Here is a 16,871-nt window from a genome sequence, read left to right as displayed (position 1 = left end):
CCTCCCAGTGACCAGCAAACCCACAGTGACCTGCAGCTCAGGAATCCTGCCCCATCCATTTTTCCCTTTGGGCCTCGTGACAACTCAGCTGCGGGGGCTGGCAGACACACTGATCATGTCACTTCCATTTCACAAGTGGGAACTGAGGCTCAGAGGGGCAGTGTGGCTAATGAAGCTGGTATGATCTCTCCCCAGCTGCCTCTCAGGTTCTTCCATGGTCAGGCTCTGGGCTGCGCAGGGCAGTGGGGTCGCAGCAGTGGGCTGCAATGGGCCTTCCAGACTAATCCATGCCTCTCTGACCAATCTCTTCCAGTGAGTCCAGCGAGCGGGGAGGAACCCCCAACCATACACGCCTCTGTACACTGGCAGGGCAGGAAAGAAGCCCAGGGGCCCTGGGGTCCATGACGTGGGTTACCTTGTGGCCCAGCCAGGTGCCGTGGTGCCCCTCCACGGGAAGGCGCTCAGCATCACCTGTCAGGTCAGTCAGGGCATCCTTGGGGAGAGAGGAGACAGGTGAGGGGTGGGCTAAAGAGGACAGGAAGAGGGAGGCAGGCACCCCCAGGGGCTGGGAGCCATGGGCAGCGTACCTTGGGGGACAGGGTCCCCCGGATACTGATCACCACTTTCTTCTTGTCATGGTCCACCGCCACGTAGAAGGGCGTTTCGTAGACCTAGGAGGCGGGCAGCTCGTGAGCCTGAGCGGCCCTTGTGGGGCCAGACTCAGGGAAAGTGACCTAGGCAGGTCTCCTTCCTGGCCAGGAACTCTGGCTCCACCAGCCACGGGGCCTCTGCCGCCAGAAAGGCTGACGGGCTCCCAGGGTCACTGGGGATCTCCTCCCGACCCCAGCCATAGGCCTTCCCTGCCCTCCCAGCTCCTTGCTGGCTCTGGCAGCCCTGAGTGCCACCACTTGCCCCTGAGTCCAGGTGATGGCTGTCCCTCCCTGCTTCTGCCCTCAATTCCTTTCCCCAAAGGGCTAGGGCTCAGCAACCCAAACACTGGGTGTGGGGTTGATGTCTGCTTTCCCAGCCCCAGAGGTGGTATAGGCAGGCCAGGGTCTGGGGAAGAGGAGGGGGCCACCTCTAGTCTGCCCAGCTAGGGATGCCTGGAAGCTGCAACCAGCCAGCGCCAGCCAAGCGAGGGCTCCTGCCAGCCCAGAAGGACAGCCTCGGCACCCTAGGCCCTCAGCTGCCTGCTCCTGACACCAGGCCCGAGCCCTGCCTGGCCTCACCGCATCGTGGCAGGAGGTATAGACGATGTCCACCGCGGTCATGTTCTCGTCCAGGAAGTGGCGCCGGATGGCAATGGCATTACAGCCACAGCAGTTGTCTTCCTCGATGGTGACTCCAGGGGCGAACCGCGGCCTCGCAGGACAGAGGCAACACCTGGGGTGTGGTGACAAGAGAGTTCAGGGCCAGGGAGTCCCCGAGGGAACAACTGTCTCCTGCCACCGTCCCTGGAACCAGTTTCAGTTGGGCATTCAGCCCCACTGCCTCTACCAAATCGCCCTTGCTAAGTCCTGGTGACCCCCACGTCATCAAATCCACTGGCCATTCTTAGGCTTCCTCTTAACTGAGCTCTTGGCAGCACCTGACCCTGTGGGCCCTTCCCTCTCCCCACCTGGCTGGGGCCCCCTCCTCTCTGGGATCTCCTCTCCGGGCAGGGCCTACTCAGCGATGCACCCAACACTGAGGCCCTGGGGTCCCTCTGGGGGCACTGGCTCCTCCATGCACTCATGTGGTCTTGTGTTTTAGACACCATCTGCACGCTCAGGAATCCACCCCAGGCCTGCCCCAATACCCAGATGCTTCCATCCAATGGCCTAGCCAGCACCACTCTTGGACACCTGACACCCTGCCAGCTCTCAAACCCCTTCCCTGCTTGTGTACCCCAACCCTCCTGAGGTCTTCCCAAGGCCCCTCGGTGGCTTGGCCTCTGGCTTGCAGCTGTCTGTGGCTCCTCGGCCCTCACCCCAACAGCCATGCCACTCAGTCAGTACACGTGCTCAGCTTCCCTTCAGACTCAGAGCTGGACTCCAGGCGCTCCCTCACCTCCCCTACCCCTGCCCTGGCAACTCTGCCTGGGACTGCCATGGTGGCCTTGACTGGCCTCCTTGCACTTGCCCCTACGCTCTCAGCTCAGCAACAGAGTGGCCCTTTTAAGATAAGTCAAGCCACATCATTTTCTTTTTAAGACCCTACGGCAACGCCCCGTCTACCCCACCTGGCTCTGGTCTCTCTGACCTGCTGCCGGCATGTTCAGCAGCACTTGAGACAGCGTGGCCTGGCCCTTGCTCCTCTGGGCCTCTGTTCAAATGTCCTGTCACAGTGAGGTCTCTCTTGCCACCTCATCTAACAGCCAGGGCTCCCCAGGCCCCCAGCACTCACCATCCCAGGCACCTGGCTTTATGTGGGTCCAAAGTGCCCATCCGCTCCACCATGTGCCCTATTTGCCTTGTCAATGTGCTGTCCGCCTCCTCGCTGGGCAGTGAGCACCGCAGAGAGGTCCACAGCTGTATCCCCAGCACCCAAACAGGGCCAGGCACACAGTAGCCTCCCCACAGAAATGAATGAGGCAGCGTGGGAGCTGGGCACCCAGCTAGGTGCAGCTGCACCTCAGGCCACCAGAGGGAGCCAGCATCCAACCGCTAGGGCACCAGGCGCTGGAGCCCACGTGACTGGGCCTGCCAGGTGTCACGGGATGACAGCTGAGATTTTATTAAGAAGCTTGGGTTCTGGTGATGCTGGGAGGTTTGTCTTCACTCGGAGCATCACCTGAGTGACTATTACACACTTTCCAATGGGGAGAGACTTTGCTGAGAAAGCCACGGTGCTTGCTGGGGGGACAATGCTAATGTACAATGGGAGAGCATGGTCCCCCACACTGCAGGTCAAGTGGTGACGGGCCAGGGTCTAGGGGCTGAGCTCCTGTGCTCGGCAGCTGTTCCCTCTCCAGCCTCAGCTGAGCATGAGGCTGTAACAGTGTGGCCTTTGGAGACTGGAGGCTTGAGTTTGAACCCTTGCTGTGTCACTTCCTGACCGTAAGGGCCTGGAGGTCACTCAGCCATTCTAAGCCTCAGTTTCCTCTTGTGTAAGAGCAGGTGGTGACAGCTACTTCACAAGGCTGGTGTGAGATCAAGGGTCCAAGATGCAGAAATGGTCTGGCCTATAATAGGTTCTTAATAACGAGTGGCTCCTCGCTTCTCTGGTGACAGGGCTGCCTCTGAGTCAGTGATCTGTGGGCCAGGGGGACCAGTCAGGGGAGCACCCTGGATGGGAGGGCCCTGGGGCTCATCCAGGGCAGGGCTGGGGCTAAGCCAGAAGAAGGCCTGGCTCGCTGTGCTCTGCATGGGCTGAGAACTGCTGCCGGGGGAGAGGCCTGGGCCTGAGGCAGATGGGCAGCCCTTCTCCCTCTGGCCAGGCTGTTATGGACAGGCTGGGGCACTGAGAAGGGCACTGGACTCTGGCCTCCCCCCGACATCCTGGACTGCAGGCCTGCCTCTCTCTGCCCCACAGGCACCTGGTTCTTCCAGGCAGGGGCCTGGCTGGGCCCTCAAGAGGTCTAGGGACTCTGCTCTCTCTGCAGCACTAAGGCACCTAATGCAAATGCCAGCACCCCTCCTGTCTGCAGAGCACCAAAGAGCCCTGCCTGCCAGTGACACCCTGGGTTCTGAAACACCCTATGGGCAGGCAGGACAGATACCACCTGTTACAATTGAGGAAACTAAGGCTCCAAGAGATGCCCCCACACTGCCAGTGAGTAATGGAGCCTAGTGCTCATTTTGAAAAGTTCTCTGCCATGGCTGGGACTCCCAGGGATGCAGGCAAGAATGCCAGGCACATGCAGCTGACAAAGATGGGAAGGGGGCATGAGGGGCTCTAGTCCTCTCTGATCAGTCGCTGGAGGGATGGTGAGAATAAGGCCCCGAGAGCCACCCAGCTTTCTGAGGACAGGGAGGGCGCTGCAGAGTGGGTGTGGCTGCTGTGGGTCCCAAGGGCAGGGGTGTCAAGGAAAGAAGCTGCTGCCCAGCATGCCAGCCTTTCCAGAACGGGAGCCCAGGGAGCTGTCCTCCTTCTGCCTGGCATGAGCTGAGGGCGGAGACACCTAGGACAGGGAGGGGTTCCTCCTGGAGCAGGCACCCTTCTCTGGCCCACTTAGGAGAGCAGAGTCCACCCAGCCCCCAAGCGGTGGGCTGAGCGCAGAGCCAGGCTGCAGGCCAGGTCTGGGGCTAAGGCCTTTCCTAGATCCCTACGAAGAAGGTTGGAGCCTTTAACTAACAGGCCTTCTTGGTGCCTTTTCAGAGACCTCTATGGATTGGGCCTCCCTACTAGGAAAGTCCTTTCTTCTAGAAAGGCAGAGCACATGAGGGGAGCCGAGAGAAGGGAAGATGTGGGCAGAAGGGAATGGCTGAGGGGGCAGAGAGAGAACACCAGAAGGGGAGGGGAGGCAGCAGTGTGGGTGTTATGCAATATCTCATCTAGCCCTCTCCAAAAAATTCCACGAGGTATGTATCAACATCTCCACTTCGCAGATAAAGAAACCGAGGCTCAGAGAGGTGGACCCACTTGCCCCAGGCTGCAAGTGACAACATCTGGATTCGAACCCATAACTGTGTGACTCCGAAGCCTACAACTTCACTGCCCAGGGATGACACAGATCTAGAAAGGTTGAGGCCCAGAGAAGGTGTAGAAAAGAAGCCATTCAGGGCAAAGCAGTGGGCGCAGCCCGGTAGCCCTTCCTCACACACCACCCGGGAGGAGAGGTGCGATCGCTGGGGGATGGGACGGGTACTCACGAGCAAGACCGAGCCAGTTGGCAGAGGCCGCAGGCGGGCTTCCGCATCAGGTACATGGGCCACCCGTAGGCAGCCAGGGCAAAGAGCATGTAGTAGCAGACCTCTTTGTAGCGGAGCATCTCTTGCTAGAAGAGAAGAGGCAGAGGGCGGTCACCTCCTGCCCTTCCTGCCTACAGCCTCAGGGCCCAGCAGTTCCCCAGGGTGGGAGCCTGTGGACCCACCCCCTGGCAGGGATGGGCTGCTGGTCCCCTGTTGAGGTGTGGGGCCCAGGCCTTGGAGGAAGGACACTCCTCCAGGTGATAATTGCATTTCCCTAATTATCTCCATGCAACCAGGACATGAATCCTCAGAGACCTGTCCTGTTGCTCCAGTCTCAGAATTAATGATTTGGGGACAGAAAATCACTTGGTCCATTTCCTTGCCTGTTTTCCAGAGAAGGGAAGAGTTGAGGGACATGAGTAGTAATCCCCCCACCTCAGCAATCAGCCCTGAGAAGGGCCCTTGATGCTGGGAAAATGTAGCCCTGAGAGGCCCCAGCCCTCCAGCTGGGCGGGGTGTGTGGGCCTTGGGCAACAGGGCAGCCACACTGGGCCAGGAGACCAGTCACCAAATCTCTGGCCCTTGGGTTCTTTGACTGCAAATATTGGGAGCCTTCAACTTGACTCAGCCAGCTGCAGGCTCCCAGGGCTCCAGGCAGGGGCTGCATTGGTGGGAGATTGGGATCTCTTGGGAGAAAGGTGCCAGTGTGAAAGCCAGTGTGTCTGAGGCCCAGTGGCCACTGTTGACGCTGAGGAGGTTATTGGCTGCTGGGGTAGAGGGAGGAAGAGGCAGGGGTGTCCCAGCAAAGTGTCTGCCAGCTTCCAGTCTTTCCCAAGTGCCCCAGGCACCGGGAGAGGGAATTAGTCACCTTGTAAAAGTTAAGGAGGGTGATTAGTCACCTTGTGAAGTGAAATAGGTGGCACCTTGATCAGGGCCCGGAGGGGTGGAAACATCCCTGGCCAGCTCGGCTGCTCTTCAGGAACGAGAGTGGAGAGGTAATTATCCTCTCCCTGTCAGGAGCTCCCTGCAGCCCCGGGGGCGGGGTGGGCCCTGGCAGCCCCTGCCAGGTGGCAGGTGTGACCCTGGCACCTTGATGGGAGTCACTTGATGGGAGTCACAGCTGTCTGCCCTCCCTGCTCCCTGTGAGGAGTGGGAGGGAGAGGGTGGTGAGAACAGCCAGGGCAGAGCCTGGCAAGCAGAAATAGGCTGGTTTGGGGCACTTACTATGGATGTGGCTATTTTCAGAGAGGATACAAATGCCTGCTTTAGTGGGGAGTAGGGACAGGCAGCAAGGACTGAGGCTTTTCTAGAGGACTGAGTGTTGGTTTTTTTTTTCTTCTTTTTAAGGGACAGTGCAGCTGGAGTGCAGTGGCAATCATAGCTCACTGCTGCCCTGATCTCCTGGGCTCAAGAAATCCTACCTCAGCCTCCCAAGTAGCTGGGGTCACAGGCATGTGCCACCATGCTTGGCTTTTTTTTTTTTTTTTTTTTTTTTGTAGAGACAGGGTCTCACTATGTTGCCCAGGCTGGTCTCAAACTCCTGGCCTCAAGCAATCCTCCCACCTCGGCCTCCCAAAGTGCTGGGATTGCAGGTACAAGACAGCACACGTGGCCTAAAGGACTGAGATTTCTAAGAGACGGAATCCTTTCCATCAGCATCCTGGCTGGCACTGAGGCTTCCTGGCACTGTGATGGGAATGGCTCGTGTCCTCTCAGCACAGCTGTGGTAGAAGGTGTGCCCAGTGTCATTTCACAGATTCAGGATCCGGCTCAGAGGGGATGAGGAGCCCGCTGGAGGTCGCAGTGACAGGCATCAGAGCAGATGCACGCTCCAGTCGTTTGCTTCCTGAGGCAGGGCCTGTTTCTCCCGGCTGCCAGCTTGGTTTCAGCCTGGACTATGCTGGGCCCTGGGCTGTGTTGGGCCCTGGGCTGGGGCTCTCCCACCATGGTACTGGCACCACTTTTCCCTATTACACACTGGATTTCTACGAAAGGCGATTGAGAAAAGGTTCCACTACTGAAAAAGCTTGGAAACCAAGTACTATGCCCGTTGCGTTTCATTAACAGCAGCAGCAGCAGCAAAAATGCTAGCAGCTCACCCTGGTGAAGCACTCTGTCATCTCAAGAGGCCAGGACCAGACACTTCTGAACTTGGTAAAGGAATTCAGGGGATTTGTTTGTAGAACCGGTGTGAAGTGGGTGGTTCTTGTGAGGGGCATGATCTGAGCAGAGAGGCTCTCCGGAGAGCGGGGGGAGACTGGGCAGGGGCAATGTGGCTGGCACTGGGAGGAGTTTGCTTAGGTCATTGTGGCAGAGTGGGAGGGATGGGGACGGGGTGGGGTGAGAGTTGATGTCTGACTCACCGAATTCTTGAGGTCGAGGTACTTGGTGTTTCTGGTCACCGGCATCCCAGACAGGAAGGCCAAGATGTCATTGTTTGCCTGTAAGACGGGCAGGTGAAGAGGGACAATCACTGGCCCAGGCCCAGTTGCATGACTGGGAAAGGGGGCCCAGGCCCTGGCGTCCGCCTGCTTCCCAAAGGCCGAGAAGCCCAAACGAGCATGCAGCTTCTAGTTCTTCCAAGATTCAGCCACTTTTCCAAAATCTGAGGTTTCCCCATATTTCCAGATGCTCCCCTTCTACCCAAAACATCAAGCCCCTGAGGACATTCCTGACCCACAGCAGGTGAAAGGTATTTTGTATGAGACACTGAGAAACCCTAACTGGGGTTGGTGTGCTAGTGGGGATGTGGGGTGGGCGGAGGGGCCATGCAGAAGACCGACTCGGGAGCTCGCCACATCCAATAAGCCTGCGGTTAGAAGTCCTTTGAGGGCCAGCCCCAGAGGTAGCCATGCATGGCCCAGAAAGTCCCTCGAGTAGTAGTCACGGAAAGCCTGGCCAAAGGACAAGCTCAGGAAGGCAGGGGGAGCCAGAGGTAAAGGTGACCTCCAGGGTCCAAGAGGGTGCGTGGTCACTGGGGAGCTGCGTGGGAGCCGAGCCCTCTGCTGCAGGGGCCACAGGGAAGGGGCCTGAAAGGAGGGTGGTGTAGAGAGGTGACCTGGAGAAGGGGCTGGCGGTGCTCACCTCGTCTAGCACGGCGTTGCGCTTGGCCCGCTGCCGCTGCCGGAGCAGCACCAGGCCAGCAATGATGTCGGACGGCACAATGTCAAGGTCCCGGAAGAACTCCGCGAAGAGGTAGGCGATTTCTGAGTAGGCATCCTATGAGGTCCAGGAAGGCAGGAGGCAGTGGCAGGGGAGCAGGAGAGAGGACGAGAGGCCAGGAGTAAATCCCCCAGGGCTGGGAGGCTGCAGAAGCAGGTGTCTGCTCGGGGTCCCCTGGGCAGGTTCTCCCCGGCATCTCCACTGCACCCGCTGAGCCTGACCCCATGCAGCCCTGTGACCCTGAGGGCCCTGCCCAGGGCTCTGGGCTCCTAGACCTGGCAGTAGCCACCCAGTCCTCTCCTCTCCTTGGAATTCACACGGTGCCCACTGTCTACCAAGAGCAGGCGCCAACTTGAGCCACTCCTTTCTGCTTTCCCAGACGCTAGGATCAAGGCCAAGTGGCTCTGGCTCATTTCTCCTCTAGCCATTCTCTCCAGCACAGAAACAAACTAAGCTCCTGGCTGCCTCCGCCCCACCAGCTGGGACCTTGGAAGTCCCTCCTAAGGCCTCTGTGGAGCCTGCCAGGTCTCAGGCACCATCACCCAGCTACCCACAGGCTGCTGGCTCAGTGACCCCCACAATGTGCCCTAGAAGGGGGTGTACTCTCTGGCCCAGTGGCCCCCCATGGCTTCTCTCCAGGCCCTTGGCCTGAGGACAGTGCATGTCTGGGCCTCAGGGCAGGAGGCGAGCCCTGCTGCTAGTGCACTCCTAGTCTTCCCTTCCTGGCCCCACGCTGCAGCCCAGAGCCTCTTCCCTGACCTGTCAGGAGACGCTGAGGTGGGAACAACCACATGGCAATGAAGTCTGTCTCACTGGGTCTCGCCCCAGAGTGTTTGGCACTCGTAAGTGAATAAATCAAGGGCCGCAAATTCAAATGCCGAATGGGGCCAAATGGAGCCAGCTACTGCTCGGCTCCAGCTGACCCGAGGCCCTCCAGGGCCCACTTCACCAGATTCGGAAATACAGAAGTTTATGGAAACACCCCTGATTTTTAAATGCTGGCATCCAATTAAAATGTGTAAGCAACACAACACACACTGATCAAAACGTGCTTGGGACCGGACCTGGCCCCTGAGGCCATCAGTGTCTAACGGGACCTTTGCCCTGGGGCTCCACTGTGATGTGCTATCTTTTCGCCAGACTCTGACAACAGCCCCAGCTCTGCCCGTGCACCTGGAGGGCGGGTGTGCCCTCCACACAGCAGCCCCAGCCTCCATCCGCCAGGGGCCGGCTCTCGGCCCTCTGCATGGCCTGCCTGCAGCCCAGACCCTCAGACCGCCCCAGAGAGACCCAAGGGGGTGCTCCCCGCCCACCAGGGAACCTCGGGGGCTTTCTTACACTTGATTACTCACTCTACGGCTCACCAGGGGATGCTGGTGGGCAGGAGCCACTCGAGGCTTCCCGGTGGCTTCCGTGGAAGGCACTTTGCTGTCTGCCTCAGGGAGGAGTGGTCTCCTGACCTCACTGGCTCTGCTACTAACTAGCTGTGGGACGCTGAGCAAGTCACTCCACCTCTCTGGGCCTCAGCTGCCTGATCTGTAAAATGAGGGGTGGGACTAGATGATCTCTAAGGTCCCTGCCCGCTGCGTGGCGCCCCTGGGTGATCCCGGGGCCTGCCTCCCTTCCCTCCCCTTGGGGGCCGCCCCCAGCTGGCCCTGTCTTCCTTCTGCAGTGCCCTGGCATTAAGTCCGGCCCTCTGGTCACTCTTCTGAGCTCCCAGGTGCTGAAGGCTATGTGTCCCCATCTAGGTCTGTGCTAAATGCCTATCGGCTTTGCCAGGCCTTCTTGATTAATTTGCTGCTGGTGAAACGCTACTTTTCTTTGTCTTCAGGTCACCCTGACTTTGCGTATTTCTTCTCCTAAACTAGAGTGTAAGTTCCAAGGGAGTCGATGCAGTCTTCACAGCTTTCTGTTCCCTTGACAAAGCAAGTGGACGTGGTCTTGCGTGCTGGAGCGAGTGGCTCAGTGAATATCAGGCCCTGTGTGAGCAGGCCGTACTTGCTCACGCTGGAAACCCAGCTCCTTCCCACCAGCCCTGCCCCATCCTGCTTTGCCAAAGGAGCAAACAGCCCCTTAATCACCTGACCACAGGATGTGAGCCAGAGGGGAGCGACCTCCCAGTACTTACTGACTGGGAGTCCTTCGTCCGCGTGCAGCAGAGGAACACTTTGAGCCGGCGCGACCAGCTGGTGGCTTGACCCTCCTCTAAGCGGTGCCTGCAAAACAGGAGAGGCGGTATGTGTGAGGTCAGAGGGCTGGACCAGAAGAGCTGGGACCCAGACGTTATGGAAACAGGGCAGCCTGTTCCCAGGACCCTACCAAAGGGTTCCCACAGTGGGTTCGGGGGGAGAACAGGGCCCAGGCCCTGCCAGAGCTGGTGGCCAGTGGCCTTGCTGCTGGCCAGCAGGGGCACTCCCTGACAGACTCCTGCTAGCCTAAGATGGTGTGTGCCGTTGGCCAAGGGTGGGTGGGTGGAAGAGGGACGTGGGGAGCGGTGGAGAGGCTCCCTGGCTTTTGGAAGACTGAACACAGGCAGGCTCTGGGGCTTCAGAGCTGGGAGCTCAATGTGGGGGCTACCCTGCAGCTCAGGTGTCCAAAGGCTCAAACCCTGGGAGAGGTCAGCAGGGTGTTGGGCCTCTCTGTCGTCTCGTTCTAAGGCCTGCAACAGACCTTCCAGAAAGACCTGCTTTTCCCCAGAAAGGATTTCAGACACTTACATACTTACATACTCTACTTACAGGAAATTTATGGGGCTGAATAAGGCTCTGCATTTCCCAATTCCTTGAATCTGATACCTAGGTAGGGAGAGGGCTCTACCCCTCGCCCACATGGTTGCCCTTGTCTATTCTCACCCCCCAACCCCACCCCCAGTGGGTCTGGCTGCTCGGATGGAGAATCAGGGTCTCTCCAGGAGTCTGTACCCAAAGGCAGAGCAATGGGCCAGTTATTCATAGAGGTTCCTCCTAGCCTGGATGTCTGCAGTGAGTGTGTTTTGAGCATAAAGATAACAGATCCAACATTAAAAGTGCAGACCTCCAAACCGAGCAAGAAGGGGCTAGCTTGCTTTTGTGCCATGTGCTGGCCCCTTAAAAGCCTGATGCTGGGTGGTCAGGAGAGGAAGGCAAGGGTGGCCCTCAGATGCATTCAAGGCACTTAACATCCATCTGGAGTGACAGGCCAGGCCCTTTTTGAGCCTCTTGGCTCCTCCGTGTGTCTAAGGACCACTTCCCGCTCTCGAACCTTGGCTTCATAAGGCAAATGGCCACGAGGAGAAGGAGGGCAACAGGGTCTTCCAGGGCTACAGGAGGCGGGTAGGGAAGGGTGCAGGGAATTGCTACTCTGGGGACCCGCTGGCTCTTAGGGACTTGGACAGCTGTACATCCTAAACCAATGTCCCACCTTCCAGGGGCATGAAGGGACAGTGTGCTGGCCAAGCAGGGTTCCCAGAGCACTGTGGGATGGGTGGTGGTGGCCAGCTGGGCTGGGAGGGAAAATGGGCTTTGGGGCCTTGGCTCCCAGACCTGACATTTTGGGCTGGGACGTGGCCAGAGCAGGCACGGGTGTGGCTCTGGCTGCAGTGCTGAGCTGACGTGGAAGGTCCACGGGGAGCCGAACACAGCAGCGCAGGAGGGTGGGATGGTGAGAATTACTGCTGGGCAGCGGGGGTCCAGACAGCCTGCTCCCCAGGTGAGGGTGCTTGAGCCAGCTGCTCTGGGCTGCAGGTGTGGTGTCAGTTCTGCACGACCCGGGGCAGGTGACCTGCCCTCTCAGGGACTTGGATTCCTCATCTGTAGAATGGATCTCACAACCATGCCGGGGTTCACAAAGGGATTAAATGGATGAATTGTGTAAAGGGCTCGGCATGAGGAGCTCCTTACATAATGCACTGTAGAAGCCCCATTAACAGGAGGTACTGGGACCTACCCTGGAAGCCTCTCTCTTTTTCTTTCAACAAACAGAAATTACTGTGACACTGCCTGGATGCCCTCCCTCATTTTGTCTGCCATGGCACACTTTACCCCATCTTTAAAACATCATGCAAAACTTATCCCCTCTAGGAAGCTTTCCTTGACTCGCCTCTCCCAATCTCTGAATCCTAGAGGCAGCCTAGCCTAATTTAATAGCTAGTTAACCAAGGACTCTAAGGCCAGACTGCCTGGGCTAGTTCCCAGCCTTACCATTTTCTAGCTGCGTAACCTCAGGCAAGTCCCATCATCTCTCTGTACCTCAGTTTCTCCACCCATATTACGGGGAAGATGACAGCTGCCTGGTGGACTTGTAACTTACTACACGCAATGCTTGGCTTCACTGTTATTACCATTGTTATTATCAGCAGTGGACAATGATGACAACAGCTACTATTAACCGAGCACTTACCCAGTATGAGCACTGTGTTAGTCACTCTGCAGGTATTATCTCAGTTAAATCTCACAACAACATCATGAGACAAGAATTGTTATTATTCCCACTTTATAGACAAGGAAACTGAGGCAGGGAGCAGTTAGGCCCTTTGACTAATGCCCACGGCTCACACGAGGTTGGCATGCAGTCTGGGAGGCCTGGGGTAGCCTCCTGGAGAATGGAGACCTCTGCCCACCAGACAGCAAAGCCCACCCTGGGACTGCCCACCCAGCCCACTGACTGACCGCAGGTTATAGGTCCGCAGATTACGCTGCCTCCTCTTGGTGGCTCTCAGCTTGACAAAGGTGCGGCCCGTGGGGTCGAAGACGCAGAGGACAGTGATGCACACACTGAGGATGACTACCCAGTTGCAGACAACCATTCCTGCGGGCAGCAGTGGGAGGTAATAGGTAGAGACGCTGGGGACACCTCTCTGGCTCATGTGCTCTGAAGAAAGGGGCATTGGAGCCTCCCTAACCCCAAATGCTTCTGGGGACAAAAGCCAGGCTCCAAAGACCCTGGTCCCAGTCTCTGGCCACATACGTGGCCACCCTCTTGCCCACCCACAACCCCAAGGGCCACTCTTGGCTCAGAGCAGGCAGCTCTGTGGGTTTCCAAGGAGGTACTGAGGAGCCTCGGCTTGACGTGAGCAGCTCTGTGCCTGCCGCAGCCCACCCCAGACCAGGTAGCTGGCAGGCCTCAAGGGTGAGGGAAGCAGCCTCGCCCAGCCAACCTGCTGGTGCCCTCACAGGAGGCACTGCCCTCTGGCAATGCCCAAGCTTCTTCCTCTCTAAACTGATCCCATCCCCTGTGCCCCTGGGGCTGCTGAGGCTCCAGCAGGCCTCACCCAGACGTACCGAGGGTGACATTCTTGGCAGTGAGGTCGTTGCAGGAGGTGTAGTACTGAGTGAGCCAGACGATGCCCACGATGGCGTAGATGAACTCGATCACCAGGATGGCTGCAAGGAGAGCAGGCCTGGCTGAAGGATGGCTGCCACTTGCCCACCAGGGAAGGGCCTAGAACCCCGGCCTGGCCTTTCCTATCGCTGGGCTTTCAGCCAGCTCAGTAGCAAAGGCAGAGGCAGCGGGCCAGCAGCAGACCCCCCACCCCCCCGCCTCCCAGGCTTCAAGCCTGTCCTGTCACCATTTGGTCCTGTTGGCCCCTGACTGACCGCTTGGATTGTGCCACCACCTCTCCTAGCTTCTGTGCTCTCAAGTCCCCAGGGCCTCCCTGATGGAGTTTTGCTCTTGTTGTCCAGGGTGGAGTGCAATGGTGCGATCTTGACTCACTGCAACCTCTGCCTCCTGGGTTCAAGCGATTCTCCTGCTTCAGCCCCTAGGGTAGATGGGGTTGCACATACCCACCACCAGGCTCAGCTAATATTTGTGTTTTCAGTAGAGATGGGGTTTCACCATGTTGGCCAGGCTGGTCTTGAACTCCGACCTCAAGTGATCCACCCACCTCAGCCTCCGAAAGTGCTGGGATTACAGGCGTGAGCCACTGCGCCTGGCCCGTTTCCTCATTCTATCAGGATTTCAGAATCATGTCTGAACTGTGGAATCAGACACATCTTAGGCAAGTTACCTAATCTCTCTGAGCCTCCATTTCCTCATCTGTAAAATGGGAGTGACAACATTTATGTCATAGGACTGTGCAAAAATTAGATGAGAGCATGTTCACTTCATGGAAACTATTTCCCAGCAAGAGGCCTCTGGAACCTGATGGAGGAGAGAGGAAGGGCCCAGCAGCTGGTCTGCATCCAGCTCAGGCCCCTCAGGGGCTGAGACTGGAGGGGAGGAGTATGGAGTGGTAGCTGAGAAGATCTGCTGGCCTCATGGGGGCAGCCTGGAAAGCCCCAGCTCCACGGGCAGTAGTGTGGCAGCTCAGAGACCAGACTTTGGAGCCAGACAGCGTGGGTTCAAATCCCAGCTCCGACATTTACATGCTTACTAGTTGTGTGAGGGCTAGGCCTGAGCCCCAGTTTCCTCATCTATAAACGGAGACCAATAACACCCACTCCCTGTGAGTTAACACAGGAAAAAGGGCTTAGCCCAGTGCACAGAAGCACAAGAGCAGTGATCACTAGAAATGACCAGAAGAAGGGGCTGCAACCTGAGCCCAAGAAGATGACACAGGCTGGTCCTCTGGGGAGCTGGCCCAGACTCCTGAGGGGGTTCCCAGGCAGCAGGGGGCCTGTTTTGAGAAGGATCACAAGGAAGATGTGCTTTGAAGAGATGCACATGGTTTAGGATAGGGGTCAGCATCTTTTTCTGTAAAGGGCCAGAGAGCAAATATCTTAGACTCTGGGAGTCCTACAGTCACTGTAGTAACTACTCAACTCGGCTATTGTAAGGGCAAAGCAGCTGGAGACAATACCTAACTGAATGGATATGTTCCAATAAAACCTTATTTTCTTTTTTTTTTGAGACGGAGACTTGCTCTGTCACCCAGGCTGGAGTACAGTGGCGCGATCTCGGCTCAATGCAACCTCCGCCTCCTGGGTTCAAGTGATTCTCCTGCATCAGCCTCCCAAGTAGCTGGGATTACAGGCGTGTGCCACCACACCTGGCTAATTTTTGTATTTTTAGTAGAGACGGGGTTTCCCCATGTTCACCGGGCTGGTCTCGAACTCCTGACCTTGTGATCCACCTGCCTCGGCCTCCCAAAGTGCTGGGATTACAGGCATGAGCCACCGCACCTAGCCTAAAACTTTATTTAATAACACATACAGCAGGTTGGATTTGGCCCTCAGGCTGCAGTTTGCTGGTCCCTAGTCTAGAATGTAAGCTATAGAAGGCCTTAGTTCACTGCTGTACCCCAGTGCTAAAACAGGGCCTGGCTCGCAACATGTGCCCAGTAAATAATGGCTGAGTGAATGGAGAGGTGGGAGTCGTCCGGGGCAGCACCCCAGGGTGGGTGGCCCTTACCCAGGCGCACGTAGAGCACGTACTGCATGGAGTCGCGGGGCTCCGTGTAGAGGATGCCCCCGCGCATGCTCAGCCAGATGATGGCCATCTCAGCGATCATGCAGCTCAGCAGGATGCCCAGGTAGCCGCGGCCGTGGTCCACCAGGTTCAGGGAGCAGGCCTCGTGCGGGTTATAGACCAGGCCGAAGAGCACCACGGACAGGATCACAAACCTGTCACAAGAATGCCCGTGTGAGCAAGGCCAGGCGGCCCCTGCACCTCGAGAAGCCACTAGCAGGCAGGCCCTTCCCCAGCCCAATTCAGTGCAAGGAGGGGTGGCAGCAGGCGCCTCCTCCATAAGACCATTGTCCACCTGGCATCAAATGCCTAGAAGGGCACGGGCGGCCAGTAAAAGACTCAGGGTCAGCCATGGGGAGACAGCGGCAGCAACTCCCCCCAGTGTTGGGGTCAGGTCCAGCAATGGTAGCAGGGGTCTCATTGCCCTAAGGGGCTAGATGTTTCAGGCACCTCCTCCGGGCAGCTGGGGGCATGACAGGGTCGGGACTTGGGCCCAAGCAGGGAGGAACAAATGGCCAAAAAGCTTCCTTCCAGGATTTTCTCTCCAAACCCAGGCCTGTGGCCCCGGGCCTGGGGACTCACCAGGTCGTATGCAGGAGAAAGAGGAAGATGGCTGGTAGGACGAGGTCATCACTGCCCACAGACCAGCGCCGCCGGAACACCACGATCCCGGGCATGGCTGGTGGCTCTGCAGAGGCTCAGCGGGCCTGGTGCTCACCTCCTGAAAGAAAGCAGAGGACCTTGTAGCTGCCTGAGGAGATGAAGGCACCCAGGGCCACTGCATTCCTTGGGCCACGGGACCAGTCCCTGGTGTGGCCAGAAGCACAGGCATTTTTGGAGCTGGCCACTGGAAGTGCTGACCCATCTCCGGGCAGGGGCCAGCACAAAGGACCTTAGCAGCAGGACACAGACTTCAGCCTTCCCCCTGGGGTCTCTCCTGTCCCCCGAGACTGGCACTGGCCACTAGGGATCGGCTTCTACCTGGGGTTACCCCAGCAGTCACTGTTCAGCTCTATTAAAGACCCCCTGTTTCTTCCTTCATGGGATCAGTGGGACCATCAGCCCAGCCCTCAAACCCTATAATCTTTAGACCTGGCCCAGTGCACACTGTCCTTGGAGTCAAGGGAGGGGCTTCCCAGACCAAGAACAAGCCCACCCAACAGCACAAAGCCCAGCAGGGCAGGAGGAAGGCTGAAGGCCTTGGGAAGGTGGGGGCAAGGGACCCTGTATGGTTGGCAGCTGGGACTGACAAACATGGAAGGTGAGGAGTGCCCGGCTTAGAGCAGGTGCTCAGTAAGTCTTGAATGAGGGCTTCAGTTTCCTGCTTTGCTGGAAGCCAAGAGCATGCTCTGTGACTTGGTTTTGAACCCATCAGACAGAAGTCCCCACCACAGCTATGCCTCCAGGGAGGGAAGGGCACGGTTGAGGTGCAGGGTCAGGAGTAGGACTTGGGACACCTTCCACCCCACACTGCTGGAAGGATGGGGTAAG

The 16,871-nt window shown here is 57.8% G+C and overlaps 1 protein-coding gene across 2 annotated transcripts in view; it reads right to left on the bottom strand.

Moving 5' to 3' along the window:
• Positions 1–16,871, bottom strand: part of DAGLA (diacylglycerol lipase alpha) — a 66,656-nt gene that overhangs the window by 10,772 nt on the left and 39,013 nt on the right. For both annotated transcript variants that reach the window (XM_032153044.2, XM_032153045.2), the window contains exons 2-12: positions 15,963–16,101; positions 15,324–15,535; positions 13,253–13,354; positions 12,641–12,779; positions 10,123–10,210; positions 7,917–8,051; positions 7,196–7,273; positions 4,794–4,918; positions 1,230–1,383; positions 588–671; positions 416–493 (exon numbers count right to left, since the gene is read on the bottom strand). In XM_032153044.2, the coding sequence (XP_032008935.1) occupies positions 416–493; positions 588–671; positions 1,230–1,383; positions 4,794–4,918; positions 7,196–7,273; positions 7,917–8,051; positions 10,123–10,210; positions 12,641–12,779; positions 13,253–13,354; positions 15,324–15,535; positions 15,963–16,057 (1,290 nt within the window). In that variant the 5' untranslated portion in view covers positions 16,058–16,101. The remainder of the gene's footprint in view (positions 1–415; positions 494–587; positions 672–1,229; positions 1,384–4,793; positions 4,919–7,195; positions 7,274–7,916; positions 8,052–10,122; positions 10,211–12,640; positions 12,780–13,252; positions 13,355–15,323; positions 15,536–15,962; positions 16,102–16,871) is intronic.

The sequence above is a fragment of the Hylobates moloch genome, unplaced genomic scaffold (assembly GCF_009828535.3).
Source record: "Hylobates moloch isolate HMO894 unplaced genomic scaffold, HMol_V3 SCAFFOLD_5, whole genome shotgun sequence".
Taxonomy (NCBI): Eukaryota; Metazoa; Chordata; class Mammalia; order Primates; family Hylobatidae; genus Hylobates; species Hylobates moloch.
Note: the sequence above shows the minus strand (reverse complement) of the source record. Positions and strands in the feature narration are given on the sequence as shown.